This window comes from Watersipora subatra, chromosome 4 (assembly GCF_963576615.1).
Source record: "Watersipora subatra chromosome 4, tzWatSuba1.1, whole genome shotgun sequence".
Lineage (NCBI taxonomy): Eukaryota > Metazoa > Bryozoa > Gymnolaemata > Cheilostomatida > Watersiporidae > Watersipora > Watersipora subatra.
In genome coordinates, this window is record NC_088711.1 from 1,063,202 (window position 1) to 1,082,053 (window position 18,852).

Sequence of the window (18,852 nt, forward strand, 5' to 3'; positions counted from 1 at the left end):
ACATCACATCGCGTCTCAAACAAAACCTCATGTGGGTTATTCTGGAAAATTCCCGAAAAGTTTGACTTTTTTTCATTCATCGAGCTCTGATAATTACGTATAGATTCGATTAGGGATATCAGCTTGTTATATAAAACTGCAATGGATTTTGACAACAAAGAAAAACTTGAAGGCTTTCTTGGCAACGTTGATAAAATTAGTAAGTGCTCAATTGGAATATTTTGTTTCTTGTCGTTGCGATTTCATTTATAGCTCTTTTGAATCGACATACGTATATCTATAGCTTTCATATGCCTTTTTGTAGCTAGTTGTTACGAAGTTTTAAAATAATGACTAAAGGTACTGGGTTTTTGATTAAAGCTAGCTATATTAGTCTGATAAGCCAGCAATCCTTTAGCCAATTACCATATAGCGCTGAGGGCATTAACCCTATGGGTAAAAAATTTAAATATTTAGCAGATAGATAACAGATAAAAATACATGTGAAATGTTTGTTTGTGGAATGTTTATATATTTATATTGAAGTTATCTCAAGAATCAATTTATCACTTTGATTCCCCTAGTTATAAAACTCCATTACCCGTCAAAAGTACTCGCAGTGTTAAACAGAGTTGAATTTTTGTCATACACTTGACAGCACCATGTAATTTACTGTAAATATATGAACACTGGAGCTGCAGGTACTTGAATGGATATAAATTTAGCGAAAAACTAAGATTGCCAGGATGAGCACTTTCTGAGATTTTAGTCAAGTCTGATGGAGGAGAGGCTGGCCATTAAGTTATTTGAGAGGTAGAGGCCGATAACACAGAATCAGATATGAAGCAATACATTATCTTAAGAGTGGGCCATCACACATACTCTTGGGTGGATTGATACACAGCACAGACTTGGGGGCAAGCCTGTATAGGAATTAGATGATCAGTTAATGCAGAGTCGACAGATGAACCCTTGAAGGGTTTGATACGCAGATTCTAAGATGTGCTGACACATCAGTTTGAGGTTGAGCAGATACACTAATGAGAATGTGAGTTGCTAAACATCTCGCAGTTAAGCTGTAAACTTGGATGCACTCATGGTGTAATGATCTGCCCTAGGAATAATTTATAGCAGATATAAAAAAATAATATTAGAAAATATTCGTGAATACTTTACCAAGCAGTTATCTTGGTAATACTTAGCCGGTTTCAAATAAACCAAAATAGTTTCACACTATGTGGCTTTCATAAAATGGACATTTAAGTCATGGAGTCAGAAATCCAAAGTGAGCAAATTATAGGTTGACTGGACAGATGCATTACTCAGGCCTTGCACAAAGTGGTTGTAAAAGATAAAGTCACCATCTCATACTTGATGCATTGACACAGCAAGTATGGAGAATGGTGACACTTCTTTCTCTGAAGAATACGACCCCTACTGACTCAATACACACTGCTGTAAACTCGCAGTCTATGATGTGTGCTGTATTATGTCGTGATTGCAATGTTTTGAACGTCAGCAAAATTTATTGTTGTTAAATTCTTTTTCTAAAAATACTCAGATATTTTGTAAGCAAGTCATGACACATCTTCAATTTATAATTGCATTAAAATATAAAAACTGTTTATTTTTTTATTATTGTTAAATACACTTATGTGATTTATTGTTTAGGTAGCAGCGTAAATGTAGTCAAACAGCATTTAATGTACCATTGCGCAGTACACGGACAAAGGGAGACAAATTCAAATATTGTTGTCATAAATCCCAATATGAAAAAAATCACACCTATACAACAGTTTGTTTGACCTGTTTGAAAAGTCAAAACTTTATCTTATTCTAGTCTGCTGCTGATAGGTTAGTATAAGAGAGCAATATTGAGAACTGCTGTTGATAGGTTAGTATGAAAGAGCAAGAAGGTAGTAGAGTGACTGGTTCTTATTATAATTTGGGCATATTTCGCTCAGCATCCAATGTCTCACCTACCGACTGAATTTGAGCACGCTCGTTAGTCTCACAAAATGTTGTTAACAACTGCATCAGTTTGATGCTAGAGTGCTAGGTTTGATGCTTAGCAATAACGGAGTTGTTCTGCTATATAGAATTCCAATATGTTGTTAAAACATGTAAGGTTAAATTTATTTCCCTAAGAAACTCTTTATTTAGATTCTGAGTAGAAATTGCCTATGAAACAAGCAAGCGAACTAGACATTAGATTTTCATAGTGAGAAATTCCACCCAGTTCAAGAATCTCATATTTTGGTCTGTATTAGTAGGTTGTGACATTTAGTAACCATACAACAAACGACTAACAGATAAAATGTCAGTACAACTATTAATTTGTACCCCAAATATTTGAAATTTTATTCTGAAAGTACATTATCTAAATCAAAACAGCTGGTACATAATCACATATGAATAGAGTGTCAGAGCTTCCTTAAAACTGTGAAATGTTTTCTGCGGACTTCGCATGCTTAATATGCATGTAATTCTAACAAGAAAATGGCACACCTTTGTGGTAGCAGTAGAAAGTTTTTTCTTAACATTTATGTCGTAGAGGTGAGATATATATAAGGTGTATTCTACACTATATAAGGTGAGATTCCCATGCGAGGAAACAAGCACAAACCCCAAGTTTTCAATCTTTTTTGAATCTCAATATTTGTCTCTCCGCTTATGGCAATAAAGTTTAAGGAATTAAAAATCCACTGCGCACTGGTTTTGAACTCATAACCTCCAGTTCCACAGACAGGCATTTATCCAATACACTACAACGTACAACACGCTTATTCCGCATGCCAATCTTTAATGACTTCATCTAAACTCTGCCGGTAGCGTTCTTCTGCACACCAGAAGAGAAATGCGTGCCCATACGAAAAAGAAAACGTATCTAGCAAGCATATTGCAATCAGTATAGATCTGTAGTAGGCACTGCAGCGGTACAGTATGAATTACACAGAAATAGACAAAAACCCTTTCATTTAAAAGTTAGCATGGTAAATGTTGTATATGTTGATTAAAAATGAATCTTTTGAGCAAAAGCTTTTTTATTATTCGTGCAGCGCTGAGCATTCAGCTGGTCTTTTTATTTATATATATACATATATATATCTCATTGTTTATCTGTCACCTGTTGTTTGTCTGTCTAGTTATAGCGATAAAGTTTTAGGAACGGAAAATCCGCTTTGCAGAGGATTTGATCTCGGAACCTCCAGTTCTGGAGGCTGAGCTTACCTATTAGACAATGTGTTCAATCGAACGCGGTGATTAATAATAGTGAAGATATTCATGACATCAGTTGAAATACATATAACGACGTTGCATTACACATAACGAAAACCAGCTGGCCTCACGACTGAATTTCCAGTGTTGCCACCGGTGCAGTAAAAACTGCTTATAAACAATTGCAAGCAATGGAGTCTAAAAGTAATGTTGTAGGTAATGTAATATTTACAAGCTGTTTGTATTACCTGTGCAACTCTGAGCTTTTAGCTAGTCATTATGTATAAATCGCAGTGTTGGTTATCTATCGTTCGTCTGTCCAGCTGCATTGATGAAGCTTTAGGAACAAAAATGTGCTTCTTAGCGGATTTGAACTTGACACCTTCAGTTCTGAAGGCGACGAGCATACCCATTAGACTACGTGTCCAATTGAGCGTAGAGATTAACAATAGTGAAGATATATGTATATTACATCACTTAAAATACGTGTAATGACGTTTGACGCTGTGTCACATGTAACAGTTACCAGCTGACCTCACAGCCTTACTATATAAATGCCCTGCATTGTACGGGCGATAAAAGCAGCATATAAACAGTTGCAGGTAATGTAGTGTAAAGGTAATGTAGTAGGTAAGGTAATGTAATGTTTATAAGCTGTTTTTATTACCCATGCAACGCAGGGCATTCTGCTAGTTGTCCATAAATTTTAAAGATACCCTGCACCATTTATCCTATATGTATGGCTGCTGTTTTCTCCTTTTCAAGTTGTGCTATTTACTCTGTTAACTAAAGGGTTAAGAATAGCATAACTGCTCATATGAACTTCGAATTTCATATGAACTTTGTCACCATCAGGAAGCATTACTTAGTAATTTCTCACCGTACTTGAATTCTTTACAAATAATATTACAATTCATGCATCATTTGATTAAATGGTTACTCATTGAGATTAGGCTATCGATTAAACCAAAAGGTCAAAATCTTGTCTTTTTTTCCATAAGAATAGTGATACAGTGCCAACTCCTAAATTTTCACTTCTGCGCATCATAGAAGAATCTTTATCATCGTGATATATTAACGTTAGGCACTTAATCTGTTGCCGCTGCCGTCGTGTCTGAACTGAAGGCTCAAGTTTGTTTCAATTACGTACAGGTGAGCTGATCAAAAACCTCAACTCAGAGAATGAAAGTGAACGAGATAAAGCCATGGCTGATGCTGATGGTTTCTTACAGAGCTCCTCCGTGAAAGCTCTAAAAAAACCAGCTCCTGACCGAACTGGTGTGAATAGAACAGTCATCAATCGTGCGTCCCCAAATGATACTGTAACTACAGATCAAGGTAAAACTAGTTTAACATCGGCCAATGGCACGCATCTTTTCAAACTAGCTTCCGTTTAATAGCTGTTCATCGTCTTTCCAACTGTCAGATTTTCGTCTGCAAAACCTTGTAAAACCTGTGCACTTTGTATACTTGCTTTCTTCACCTTTGCCCCTTCACCTTTGCCCCTTCACCTTTGCCCCTGTCATTTTACTAATTCTTGTCATCTCGACCCACTTTCACATTTGTTTTTATTGCTATATTAATGCATTGTTATGCCTAAAGCTTGGATTTGTCAAAGCCTCCAAGCGTACAGTTACTTTGAAAGAACTGCTTTCAGCTTTTTGCTTGTCTTGAAAGACAGGTCAAAGGTTGCTTTTCAGTTTATTTTTGTTTGCCTTTGATAGCAACATTTCAATAACTCAATGAATAAGTGATTTTGTGAAACTTCTTGTAATTGCTGCATTAGTTAGGCATATGCTATGGAGACAGATTAACTTGTCTCAGTCGACTTCTGTTGGAATGGTTTGTTTAAACTTCTGCAAATATGATGAAGATGGTTGTTCCAACCCTTATGGTTATGCTCTAAGCAACTACCTCATGATAATATGTATGGCGGCAGGCTGTTGTCTTCTTAAATGAACAGCCCGTAACAAGAAATATTGTATTAAGGAGCTATTAAACCAAGTATTGCTATTTAGTTGTAGTTACGTTAAAGCCTATATGGCATGGATAAATCAATAATCAATAAATCGATAATGTTGTGTCAGCTGCAAAATGAATGAAGTTTCACTAAATTCAGATATCAAATCCAACCAGCTGCACTCATCAATCATACCAGCTGCACCCTCCGATTATACTAGCTGCATCCATCGATTATTATAGCTTCACCCATCGATTATACTAGCTGCACCATTCGATTATACTAGCTGCACCCATCGATTATACTAGCTGCATCATTCGATTATACCAGCTGCACCCATCGATTATACTAGCTGCACCCATCGATTATACTAGCTGCATCCATCGATTATACCAGCTGCATCCATCGATTATTATAGCTGCACCCACCGATTATACTAGCTGCACCATTCGATTATACCAGCTGCACCCATCGATTATACTAGCTGCACCCATCGATTATACTAGCTGCACCAATCGATTATACTAGCTGCACCAATCGATTATACTAGCTGCATCCATCGATTATACTAGCTGCACCCATCGATTATACCACCTGCATCCATTGATTATACCAGCTGCACTCATTGATTATATTAGCTGCACCCATCGATTATACTAGCTGTACCCATCGATTATATTAGCTGCACCCACCGATTATACTAGCTGCACCTATCGATTATACTAGCTGCACCCATCGATTATACTAGCTGCACCCTTTGATTCAAACCAACTCCACTCAATCAAGTCAAACCAACTCCACTTGATCAAGTCAAACCAACTCCACTCAATCAAGTCAAATCAACTCCACTCAATCAAGTCAAACCAACTCCACTCAATCAAGTCAAACCAACTCCACTCAATCAAGTCAAACCAACTCGACTCATCAAGTAGTACGAGCTCAACCCAATGATTGGCACTGCCTATCCCATTTCACTAACCTTGATATAAAGTCTCATTAAAGAAGCCAGTTGACTATAATAGATAACATTCTAATTATTTACTTGGTAGAGGCTTTCATGAAGGCTATGGAGAAGGATGTAGAGGAGAGGACAGAAAGGAAGAGGAAAGCGAAAGGTGAGGCCTCAGTGTATAAGAATAAAGGAAATGAGGCTTTTAAGGCTGAGGACTATGAAAAGGCAGTTCAACTGTATTCCAAGGTCAGCAATCAGAACTAAACATACCACTCTAGATTTGTTCACTTACACTCTTCCAAACTTATCCCAGTGCCTGTCATAATGCTGCATACCATATGACTCTTAAATTCTATGATGTTTTTATTTAATAGATAGTGTAGTTGTTTGCAGCTAGTAGACTTTCTCCTAAAACTCACACCTAACTTAGGGCCTATATATATACCGAAATATATACAGTGAAACTCGAATAACTCAAACTTCAAGGGACCGAGCAAAAGTGTTCGAATTATCAGAGCGTTCAAGTTATCAGAGCACTGTCACAATTCCATGTATTTACTTATTTATTAGTAGATACATGTACATATACAATCTATAATATAAATCAAAAGCACAAATGGCTTGTTTCAAATTAAATGCTTCTAATGTAAAGTTTAAAACGTTTTTATCAAAAAGTATAGAGATTTTTCTATCACTTGAGATTGGTTTGTTGTTTGAGGTGATGTTATTGCCAGGACGTTTTTTAGATTGACATTGGCAAAACTTGATCGTTGTTGAAATGCTCAAAAGAAAAGACATCTTTTTCTTTTGAGCGTTTTACCCACGATCAATTTTGCTGATTTTTCTTGAAGTTTATGCAAAGATTACCTCACTTTACCTCGCTTCCGAAGGGCGTTCGCTACGCGGATGTTTGGTATAAATCAAATTTCACCAAACCTTTAGAAAAGTCGTTGACAAAAATATTTTGCCGATGGTGGTAATAACGACGCTTATGAATTACAAAAAGTTGAGGTTTACCTCTATGGCTTGGAATAAAGTGATTTTCTAAAGCAATAGCAACCGTTCCGGTAGCCGTTGGGCAAAAAACAGTTCGAATTAACAGTGTTGAGTTCGAGTTATATAGAGCCATTTATCATTGCGTGGGAACGGACCAAGCAAATCCATTCGAGTTAACCATGTGTTCGATATATCCGAGGGCGAGTTATCCATGTTTCACTGTACCAATACTAGCTGTACTACCCGTCGTTGCCCGGGTAACGAAAAAGTCTTTGGACAAAAAATTGATTTGTATTTAACATATATAACAACATTTCCTATTCTCACTTTCAAACTACATATCACGAGAGAAGTGTTTTGTGTAGTTGAAATAAATTAAGATAAAAAATAAAAACAACTATAAAGGTTTTCAAACTTTGTCAAACAACTGTAACTTTCAAACTTCATATCATGAGGAGAATGTTCTGTGCATGGCAACTAAATCGAGTCGTGCTTATATATAAATCAAAAGCATAGATTGTTTGTTGCAAGTTAAAGGGCCTCTCATGTAAAGTTTAAAAATTTTTTATCAGAAAGTATAGTTATTTTTCTGTCACTTGAGATTTGTTTGTTGTTTTAGGTTATGTGACTGCCAGGACGTTTTCAGGTTAAAATTGGCAAAACTTGATCGCGGTTAAAACGCTCAGAAAAAGACATCTTTTTCGTCTGAGCGTTTTAACAAAGATCAATTTTGCCGATTTTACTTTAAGTTTGTCCGAAGGTTACTACGCTTTTCCTTGCTTTCGAAAGGCTATCGTAAAGCGGATGTTTGGTAGAATTTGATTTTTTGCAAACCTTTAGAAAAGCTGTTAACGAAAATATTTAGCTGATGATGGTAATAACAACGCTTAAGAACTACCAAAAGTTGATGTTTATCTCTATGGCTTGGAATAAAGTGATATTTTAAAGTGGTAACAACCGTCTTGGTAGCCGTTGGGCAAAAAACTGTTCGAGTTAATGATGTTAAGTTCGAGTTGCCTAAAGCAATTTATCATTGCGTGGCAATGGACCAAAGAAACCGTTCGAGTTAACCATGTTTTCAAGCTATCCGAGGGGGAGTTATCCGAGTTTGACTGTATATAGTACCTATAATCCTATAATATACATGTAGAATAGATAAAGCATTTAGCTGTTAATTAATCGCTACAAACTTGTTTCAAGCAAGCATAGGTCTGTTTTCATCAGGTGATACATTCAGAAATTTATCACCTGATGTGTGTGCGTTCGTGCTTGTGTGTGACTGTGACACAATCACTATGTTTCCATGATGCGCAGTGCTTCGGAGTTGCGCTATCTTCGAATCATGGAAACGGCGTCTTCGCACTGAAATCACTGCGCACTGATCAGTGCGAAGCCAGTGCGAATTCGCAGCAAGGAAACAGCGACTGCGCAGTGGCTGCGCATAGCTCTCATGCCGTGGAGACGGATTCTTCGAGGGCCATAAACTAGTACAAAGGTTGTCCTGCTAATCTTGTTTTTTTCTATTCTACCGATCTTCTTTCACTTAAATTTAATTATGGTCTGCATTCATGAGGATGATGAGGTGATTACTTTCCTGGACTTTGTTATCGATGCCAACACTTTTCGAAAAATAGGTGGCAAGTCCTAAATAAACGTTTAAATAATATATTACTTAAAAATACTTATTAAAAATACATTACTATGTAAAAAGTGTGTTAAGGTTTGTAAAACCTTGTGAATGTGTATTGTAAATAAAAGTATAATGACGACAGAATCATAAAAAGACCGTTTATGACGTTCAGTATCCGTGATCGATTCTATTTCTCCATCAGGCGATTCGATTTATACAATTTCTCTTTTCTGGCTAATTTGCTGAAAACCACTGCGCAGCATAAAAACGTACAATCCCCTCGACTTCGGAGGGGGCTGCTTCGCAGTACTGCGCACCATGGAAACATAGTGAATATGTGGAACAGGTATGAGTCAATATGTGGAACAGGTAGGGCTCAATATGTGGAACAGGTATGACTCAATATGTGGAACAGGTAGGGCTCAATATGTGGAACAGGAATGACTTAATATGTGGAACAGGTATGACTCAATATGCGAAACAGGAATGACTCAATATGTGGAACAGGTAGGGCTCAATATATGGAACAGGTATGACTCAATATGTGGAACAGGTATGACTCAATATGCGAAACAGGAATGATTCAATATGTGGAACAGGTATGACTCAATATGCGAAACAGGAATGATTCAATATGTGGAACAGGTATGACTCAATATGTGGAACAGGAATGACTCAATATGTGGAACAGGTATGACTCAATATGTGGAACAGGTATGACTCAATATGTGGAACAGGTATGACTCATTGTGTGACTTGCCGGGAAGTATTACAGTATATAACAAACTCTACTTGCAGGGATTGGATATTCTAAAAGACTTCAAGGAATTGTGGACTAACAGGGCACAAGCATACATAAAACTGGCAAGATATGAGGAGGCACGGAGTGACTGTGATTGGGCTCAAAGATGTGACCCAAACTACATAAAGGCGTATGTGCTGGAAGCAAAAGCTCTTTTAGGACTCGGTGATTATGACAAGGCAATATCTGTTTATGAACAAGCCATGGAAATAGACAAGAACAAAGAGTCTATGCTCAGAGGTTAGTTATTTTCGCTAGTACCAGCCGCGGCTCACTTATTGCTTGTTTTTTCACATTTGTCTTTCTCCTAGATAATAGGTATGGTGTGCATAGCCTACATGGTGATAGGAATATAGGAATGGAGGTTTTCTTTATAGAGTTTATGTTTAACATAAGTATTGTGTCTATGTTAGGAGATATACTATTAGAATCGTGTCAATATGGCCTCTGGTGTCTATAGTATATTTGCTAAAAATAGGCATATGTGGGTTAAGAGACATCTGTGATGAAAGGATGTGGGTAGAAACATGTCTGTGGTAGAAGGCTACATGGTCAGAGATATGTCTGCGGTAGAAGGCTACATGGGCAGAGATATGTCTGTGATAGAAGACTACATGGGCAGAGATATGTCTGCGGTAGAAGGCTACATGGGCAGAGATATGTCTGTGGTAGATGGCTACATGGGCAAAGATATGTCTGTGGTAGAAGGCTACATGGTCAGAGATATGTCTGCGGTAGAAGGCTACATGGGTAGAGATATGTCTTTGGTAGAAGGCTACATGGTCAGAGATATGTTTGTGGTAGATGGCTACATGGGCAGAGATATGTCTGCGGTAGAAGGCTACATGGGCAGAGATATGTCTGCGGTAGAAGGCTACATGGGCAGAGATATGTCTGCGGTAGAAGGCTACATGGGCAGAGATATGTCTGCGGTAGAAGGCTACATGGGTAGAGATATGTCTTTGGTAGAAGGCTACATGGTCAGAGATATGTTTGTGGTAGATGGCTACATGGGCAGAGATATGTCTGCGGTAGAAGGCTACATGGGCAGAGATATGTCTGCTGTAGAAGGCTACATGGGTAGAGATATGTCTTTGGTAGAAGACTACATGGTCAGAGATATGTTTGTGGTAGATGGCTACATGGGCAGAGATATGTCTGCGGTAGAAGGCTACATGGGCAGAGATATGTCTGCGGTAGAAGGCTACATGGGCAGAGATATGTCTGCGGTAGAAGGCTACATGGGCAGAGATATGTCTGCGGTAGAAGGCTACATGGTCAGAGATATGTCTGCGGTAGAAGGCTACATGGTCAGAGATATGTCTGCGGTAGAAGGCTACATGGTCAGAGATATATTTGTGGTAAAAGGCTACATGGGCAGAGATACAGTATGTCTGCGGTAGAAGTCTACATGGGCAGAGATATGTCTGTAGTGGAAGGCTACATGGGCAGAGATATGTCTATGGTAGAAGGCTACATGGGCAGAGATACAGTATGTCTGCGGTAGAAGGCTACATGGGCAGAGATATGTCTGTGGTAGAAGGCTACATGGGCAGAGATATGTCTGTGATAGATAGAAGGGTATATAAGATGAGATACATTTATGGCTTAAGGGGTGTATAAGATGAGATACATCTATGGTTGAAGGGTATATAAGATGAGATACATCTATGGCTTAAGGGTGTATAAGATGAGATACATCTATGTTTGAAGGGTATATAAGATGAGATACATCTATGGTTGAAGGGTATATAAGATGAGATACATCTCTGGTTGAAGGGTATATAAGATGAGATACATCTATGGTTGAAGGATATAATGTAGAATATTGTTAGAAATAAATTAAGTCTTGTCTAATACAACAGTTTGTTTTCTGTTTCAGAGTTTATATCAGAGGTTGAACTGAAGAGGAATTCTGTGGAGCAGGAGAGGAGTGCGAAGGAGCTGTTTGACAGCGGTGCCCAACACCCAGCAACGCTAGTCGATGTTTTGAACAAGGTGAATGCTGTCGGAGAATTGCCTCTCTATTATGATGGTGGAGTTCGGGTTCTTGCTGACCTCTTGGCCGACGGTAAATATGTGTTCATACTTTGGTAATGTTTTTATGTTTTGCCCCCTTCATATGATTTTAATCATGTCTCCATTCGTTGCTCTCGCCTAGTATGTCATGCGTGTGTTTGTGAGAAGTTACAGTGTTGGTTTATTTCAGACAAGTGCCAAACACTGTTTCGCACTGAAGGGGGGCTGGAGATGTATCAAAAGCACCCATTCTTTTCCCGGTAAGTCACCTCAGCTTATACTTCTCTGTTACTTTATCAGTTATGGAGGAGACTTGAGTTACTTCTATGTTACTTTATCAGTTATGGAGGAGACTTGAGTTACTTCTCTGTTACTTTATCAGTTATGGAGGAGACTTGAGTTACTTCTCTGTTACTTTATCAGTTATGGAGGAGACTTGAGTTACTTCTCTGTTACTTTATCAGTTATGGAGGAGACTTGAGTTACTTCTCTGTTACTTTATCAGTTATGGAGGAGACTTGAGTTACTTCTCTGTTACTTTATCAGTTATGGAGGAGGCTTGAGTGATCAGTGATAAAACTTAACTAATGGTGCGCTTTTTATATCCTACAGTGTTATGTTAAACTCAACACTTCAGAGTCTCAGTAAGGAGGAGCTGGATGCCTGTTCCGGAATGTTCTTTCTTCTCACGTCTGCTGCAAACAATAACGGTATGTATTGAGTTACTGGTCCCCTAACAATGCTACTGAATTTGTCTATTAGTTGAGCTGTTTTTGAGGCAACTTTCTAACATAATTTGAATATTATTGTTGGAATATTATTCCAACGTCATCATTCTATGATTGTCTTCTTTTTATTTATCTTTAGTGGAGTCTCAGCGGCAGTTAGTATCCCATGAGCTTTTTCCCAAACTAGTCATGCGATTCTTGGACATTAATTCTCTCAGGAAGAAACGTGACTTAAGGTTATCTTGTCTTGCCCTCCTCCTCGCCCTCAGTGAGGCTGGACGCAAGTATATCTCTGCCCAGTTTGACATCAAAGAGTGAGTTTTCAGTTGCATTCAGACCCTTCAATCACAAATCAGAATCACCTCTGATCATATCCATATACACTAGAACCCCGAGATACAGTGGCCCTAGTTACCTATTGTAATACGATGTTTTTCTGGCTCCTAGTTACGGCATTTGCCCTGCCTTAGGGCGTGGCCAAAAATTTACTAAAATGCTAATGCGCGATTGGCCACAATCCTACTGAATTTGTAGCAACCGTATTTGTCTGCTAGCCAGCCATTCAGTTTACATGTGACTATCTCATGGCTCATTTTACTTTTGAACATTTGGACCGTCCAGCTATTTTCTTATTACTAAATGTGGAATTAAATGCTTGTAAAAATATAGCATTAAAAAATAATCGACAACTGTGCAGCTATAAGAGTTACTGAGAGCTCGTTCTGTTAGTGGAAGCGAAAATAGAGCTTCAACGTATCATTCGTAAAATTCAGTTGAAGTTCAAACACATGGCAGGTTGCCGGGCAACAGAATCGGGTTTCTAGAAATATGATTAACAATCTTTTGGTTAGGTTCTAGAAAGAAATTTCCCATGAAGCAGCACCGGTGTTAGTGCACATGGAAACATCTAATAAAAAACTGGTTTTTGTGTGTAAATTGTTCAAAATAACTCACAAAGTTATATGCTGACAACATCGATTTTGCGAATGCTTATAATCTGCCCCTTTCCATATCTTTTTCAAGGCCTCCTTACGCAATGTATATATTTATATTGTACATGTAGTATTCTGTATAAAGGTTTTCACTGTTATATATCTTGAGATGATCATATCAACACGCAAGGTAGCTGCTGCATGTTTTTTGATGACCAAGACTATGCTGAGCCAATCAACTTGTTTTACTAGTGTGTTGCACAGAGAGCAGTCCGACAGCACAACAGTTACTCTCAGGGTAACGGAGCCACTGTTGTGAACTAGGCATATCGTAATGAACCAGGGACAGATTGTTGTTCTATCAAATGTCCAGGACTCATTGTAGAGCTTTATACTTACCTGGTGTTTTATCACTTACCTGGTGTGTTGGCCCCTCAGGTTGGTTTGTTGCAACGATAGCAAAGAATTGCGTAGGAAAGAAAAAAAGGGGTACAGGCAGAATGAGTAGAGAGAAACTCAGATGATATTTTCATAGCTACAGGAAAATTACCCGCATTTGTTTTATTTATGCATTTTAGTTCTATGGTTCTGAAGAGAGGTTATTGTCCAAAAACTCTCACAAAACGAAACGCTGTCTAGTTTGTTCATTTTGCGATTGTTCATCCGTCACATAATTGGCCCACATTTGTGACGGTCAGTCTGGAAAATTCAACTGTATACATCAATGGGTAACCAAAAGTTATTACTTGCGTTTTTGTGGCCTAGTCGTACCTTGAGTGCTTTTCTAGGGCAATGCGGTTGGTTAAGAGATGAGTACTGTTGTTAGGTTGCTGAGATGCCTCTTCCAGCTGGTTTCATGTGGAGGCACGATAGCCATTCGGTCACTAAACATCGTCAGCAATTTGACCCTTGACCCCAAGTTTCGGAGGACTCTTTATGATTCACTAGACACCGTCCTGCCCTCGTTTGAAGCCTTTTTGGTATGAGCTCGCACTTCTTTCAGTCTTACAAATATTCGCTTTTGTACCAGTTCAGTGCACGGTAGGGCTGTAACCCGGAGTGTCTCTTGTAGGACAGTGACAAGCACGGGGAGGTGGTGCCAGCTTGCCTTACTATAATGACCAATCTATGTACAGACAGTACCTTGCGGCGGGCTATGGCTGAAAGACCCTCGATGGTACAAGCGACCTTGAGCTTCCTTGTAAGCTTGAGCTTTTGCTTTCTAATATAAACATTGAGCTGATCAGCCAATAATCTGTGTTGTTAAAGAGACAAAACCTTAACTTGACCTTAACCTTTGGCGCTTTTTGGTTTCCTAGAGTTTACTCTTAGGGACCGGCTTTCAGCTCACTATCTCATTTCCTCTGTCTGCAGTCTGTCTTCCAGCTCGCTAGTTTTTCCTGTGTTCATATCAACTTTAGTATCTTGTTGTAACACTGCAGAGCAAGTACCCGGCGAGTTGTGTCGAGCAACGGCCAGCCTATCACTCAGCTGTCCACTCTGTGCTTGGCTTTCTCATGAACATTACCCTCGACAAGACGGAAGCAGTCATTGCTGCGTCATTTGACCTAGTTAGAGGAGTTCTACCTTACTTGAACAAACAGACTGACATACAAGAGCGTGTCGTTGGTTTACTGAGTCATATTTTACCGCTGTCCACCACAGCCGTTGACCATTTCCTCAGCAATGAACAATGGTAAGTTACTTGAGATGTCGGAATAATGTTGCCTATGGTCTGTAGTGCTACCAGGATCTGTAGTGTTCTATAGTCTATACAGTTGTTATATCCTTTATTCCTGCATTCCTACTGTGTTCATTCGGTATTATACTAGGGTATTAAAGTGAATGGACTGCTAGTTTGACTCCAATGGTTGAACGACTCTTACATAAAAAAACAAGTTTAGAAATTGGTTGCTAAGTCATACATACACCTTCTCGGATGAGTTGCTGTCGGTCAATTTCAACTATTATAGGACAAATTTCGGCTTGGCAGTTATTTAAGCATTTTGAGAAAAGGCGAATTGGGTCAAGTCATGATGTATAACTGTAATAAAATTCCCCGTTGGCGGTGAACTCAATTGGCTTTTGGTTGCTGATCTAAAGAGCCAAAATAGGTGGCGTCTTCGTTGTGGCAGGTTGTGGCACCTCTCGAGGTTAACGCTCCTCGAATAATGAGAACTAAAAATCATAACCAAAAACATTATGAGTAGAGAACGTGGCGCTGCGTGAGTCAGCAACAGAGAAACAAAGACAGGTGACCGCAGACAAAAAAATGTATAAGAGACAATAATATTTATAGTGTTGGTTGACACCGACGTATAGACATTGATAAGTTGAAAGTCGTACTCTGTTACAGTTGACCTTTTCTATTAGTAATATTTAATTTAGTTGATTGTATTACTGCAGACACTATATTATATTTTGTGAAGTTATTAGAATTCTCTGGTATACTTATAAGATAGAGTTTAATGCTCCGTAACTCAAATTAAGATCGCATACTGAACAACTCTCAAAAACTCCTGACTACTCTATGCATAGTCTTATTTTAGCATGTTACTTGTGTTTTAAGGTTGGACACATTGATAGGGCTGTTGGCCAGCTCCTCGTATCTCCAGCACACTGTCAAGTCTCTCACCGCTTGCACTAGACACTCTTTACAAGTTTGCAAGCGTCTGGCAGACAGCCCTGCAGGTGAGTATTCTATCAGAGGACAGACTCGAGTTCCATTTTTTGTTCAATTTTATTGAGCATTTCTCAATGTTTTGAGTTTCATTGTAAGCTTCGGCACACTCCTTAATTTCTCTCATTCATTATGGTGGGTGGCCGTTATGGTGGGTGGCCATTATGGTGGGTGGCCGTTATGGTAGGTGGCCATTACGGTGGGTGGCCGTTATGGTGGGTGGCCATTATGGTGGGTGGCCGTTATGGTGGGTGGCCATTACGGTGGGTGGCCGTTATGGTGGGTGGCCATTATGGTGGGTGGCCATTACGGTGGGTGGCCGTTATGGTGGGTTGTCATTGCGGTGGGTGGCCATTACGGTGGGTGGCTATTACAGTGGGTGGCCATTACGGTGGGTGGCCAGAGGGAACCGAGTTGTGGTTTGTGCTGGTATCATTTTCATTATGTTCGAATGTGTAGAATCTGTTAAATTGCCCGAGATTTGCCTTAAACTTTGAATAGATAGTTCTTTAAGGGGCCTTTTGTCACTCAGATGGTCCATACACAGTTTTCTATATGGATTACCGTATGTCAGTTGGAATGGCAGACTATACATTTGCATTATTAGCTCAAAACCTCAGGCTGTAAACCCGTATGATAGCTTGAGAGCACAGGCTATAACTATACATCGTTTCCTTATCTTTATTTTTGCCAGCTGTACAGAGTCTCATACAATCTTTGGAGAGTGACAATGAGGCTCTACTTGGTAACGCCTGTTTATGCCTCGGCCACTGTGCGCTGGAAAAATCTGTAAACGAAGGGCTCGGGGAAGAAAACATGAAAAGGTTGTTGGTCATCATACGAGAAGCCAAAGGCAGCGCTGTGAAACAGAACGCTGCCATACTTGTCGGCAGACTTGTCAAAGCAAATTCAAGGTATGGTGAGCGCATATTGCTAGACTAGCAGCTGTACTAACAGTTAGTTATACTAACAGTTATAGTAGTAGTTACATATTCACTAGTGGTTATACTAACAGTTATAGTAATAGTTATGTATTTACTAGTAGTTATACTAACAGTTATAGTAGTAGTTATGTATTTACTAGTAGTTATACTAACAGTTATAGTAGTGGTTATGTATTAACTAAGAGTTATACTAACAGTTATAGTGATAGTTATGTATTTACTAGTAGTTATACTAACAGTTATAGTAGTAGTTATGTATTTACTAGTAGTTATACTAACAGTTATAGTAGTAGTTATGTATTTACTAGTAGTTATACTAACAGTTATAGTAGTAGTTATGTATTTACTAGTAGTTATACTAGCAGTTATAGTAGTAGTTACATTGACTCTTTAAAAACTTCAAAAAGTAGTGGCTGTTCCATCTTCAGATTTATACAAAAGCTAAACTGACACTCGTTTGTGGCCAACAACTTACAATTGAAAGGATATTGGAAGTACTTATATTGGAAGTACTTATATGAATAGATACTCTGTATCTATTCATATAAGTACAGTACAGCATACAGTATGCTTGTATACTACAATGTTGAGATTTCATGTGTTATGCAGCCCAAATAATAGGTTTAGCCTCTCTTAACATCTCTTAATGTTTTAATATTCATGTGAAGCTGCAAAACAACAAAATAAAAAATAGAATATAATAAATGTTGTTGTTCAAATGCGAATACTACAATAGTGACAGACAAAAGGTACTGGAGGCTTAGATTCCTCAGCGTTGCACCCTTAAGAAAATTATTGTTTAATAAGACAGCCCGCCCAGTTATATCTATAGTAGGATTTGCTTGCTTAGCTTATTAAAGGCTCTACAAAATATAGGAGATGAAAAAGTCAGCGATGTAATAAGACATGATGGGATATGCAAGGTTCTATCTAACCTAGTCGATAGTTAACTACATACATGTTACAATAATGATAACAATAAGGATAATGATCCATGTGTGTCCTTGACCTGTATCAAATAAGTGAAAATATTCCACAGGGAAATCATTTGATTTTTAAATAAAAAAGATTGTTTTATAGCTGTTTGTGCTAAAATCATAGACTACGCCGCTGTCATATTTCTCTTAACAGCGGCAAATCTTTTGCTTGCTTCATGATGGACAGCGTTTCTTGCAGGCACCTGGAGGCCCTGAGACGCCTGGATGGACTGGGAATATTGCATAACAGCACAAAGTACTATAAACTATAGATTTATTGCTCGTCCCTCACGTCTCTCCGTCCACTCTGAATTAACTTTTTATATATAGCATCTTAGCCTCATACTCTCTCACCCAGCTGCCTGTGGCTGTCAGGGGTGATAATTCCTGCCTGAGCAATGGGAGACGACAGCAAGCAAGTGATTTAGTGATCTAGGGCCAAAGGAAAGATGTCTAAAACACACTAAAGTTCCTTCTGCTATACCTATCAATGTATTAGATACTGCACTTTAGGCCAACAATATGGCAGCAATCTCTAGATGTCTTAACGGTATTAAAAAAGTAGAAGCTGGCAAATAGAATGGCGTGTGATGAGTTACTGATTTGGTAATCAGAGAAGATTCCACCGTTTTACTAACCAGTGATAGCCATCTGGTAGTTCTTGTTGTTATTGTACATGTAGGTTCCTGTGTGAAGAGTTGACAGCCCGTACAATACTATCTATTTATTTTCACTGTTTAATATATGTATAGTGCAGACAACCCTTATTTGTTCAGACTACGGTGCTGTACATTACACAACCTACCTATATTGTCTCTCACACATACTCCCAGGCTACAATATGGTACAATATACATACAGTATACATGAGAGAGTAAAGTATCGTTATACCCGCAATAGGGTACAGTTTTATATTAATAACAGCAATAATAACAAATAGCAATTACAGTACAAGACTTTGACGGAAAACTTGCTTGTTGTGAGAGCCACCTATTGGTCGAAGTGGTCATTCTCAGAACAGATATGGTCGCATC

General features: G+C 38.6%; 1 protein-coding gene across 2 annotated transcripts; it reads left to right on the forward strand.

The window, feature by feature from the left end:
* The first annotated feature begins 65 nt into the window (after positions 1–65).
* Positions 66–18,579, forward strand: LOC137392852 (tetratricopeptide repeat protein 12-like). 2 transcript variants are annotated; one of them, XM_068079185.1, is made up of 14 exons: positions 66–199; positions 4,351–4,536; positions 6,208–6,356; positions 9,535–9,778; positions 11,421–11,609; positions 11,748–11,817; positions 12,170–12,267; positions 12,425–12,599; positions 14,044–14,197; positions 14,290–14,418; positions 14,660–14,913; positions 15,787–15,908; positions 16,592–16,811; positions 18,018–18,579. In XM_068079185.1, exons 1-14 carry the CDS (start codon positions 142–144, stop codon positions 18,088–18,090), a joined length of 2,121 nt encoding a protein of 706 aa, XP_067935286.1. In that variant the 5' UTR covers positions 66–141; the 3' UTR covers positions 18,091–18,579. The 2 variants fall into 2 exon arrangements, with proteins under 2 accessions (XP_067935286.1, XP_067935287.1); XM_068079186.1 differs by having other exon boundaries at positions 14,290–14,394.
* Positions 18,580–18,852: the final 273 nt, after the last annotated feature.

Excerpts from the sequence above, each read along its gene's own strand:
- LOC137392852 (XM_068079185.1), top strand. The coding sequence starts at position 142 with ATGGATTTTGACAACAAAGAAAAACTTGAAGGCTTTCTTGGCAACGTT. Across the intron at positions 6,357-9,534 it reads CAGTTCAACTGTATTCCAAG|GGATTGGATATTCTAAAAGA; the intron begins GTCAGCAATCAG and ends CTCTACTTGCAG. Across the intron at positions 16,812-18,017 it reads CTTGTCAAAGCAAATTCAAG|GCACCTGGAGGCCCTGAGAC; the intron begins GTATGGTGAGCG and ends CGTTTCTTGCAG.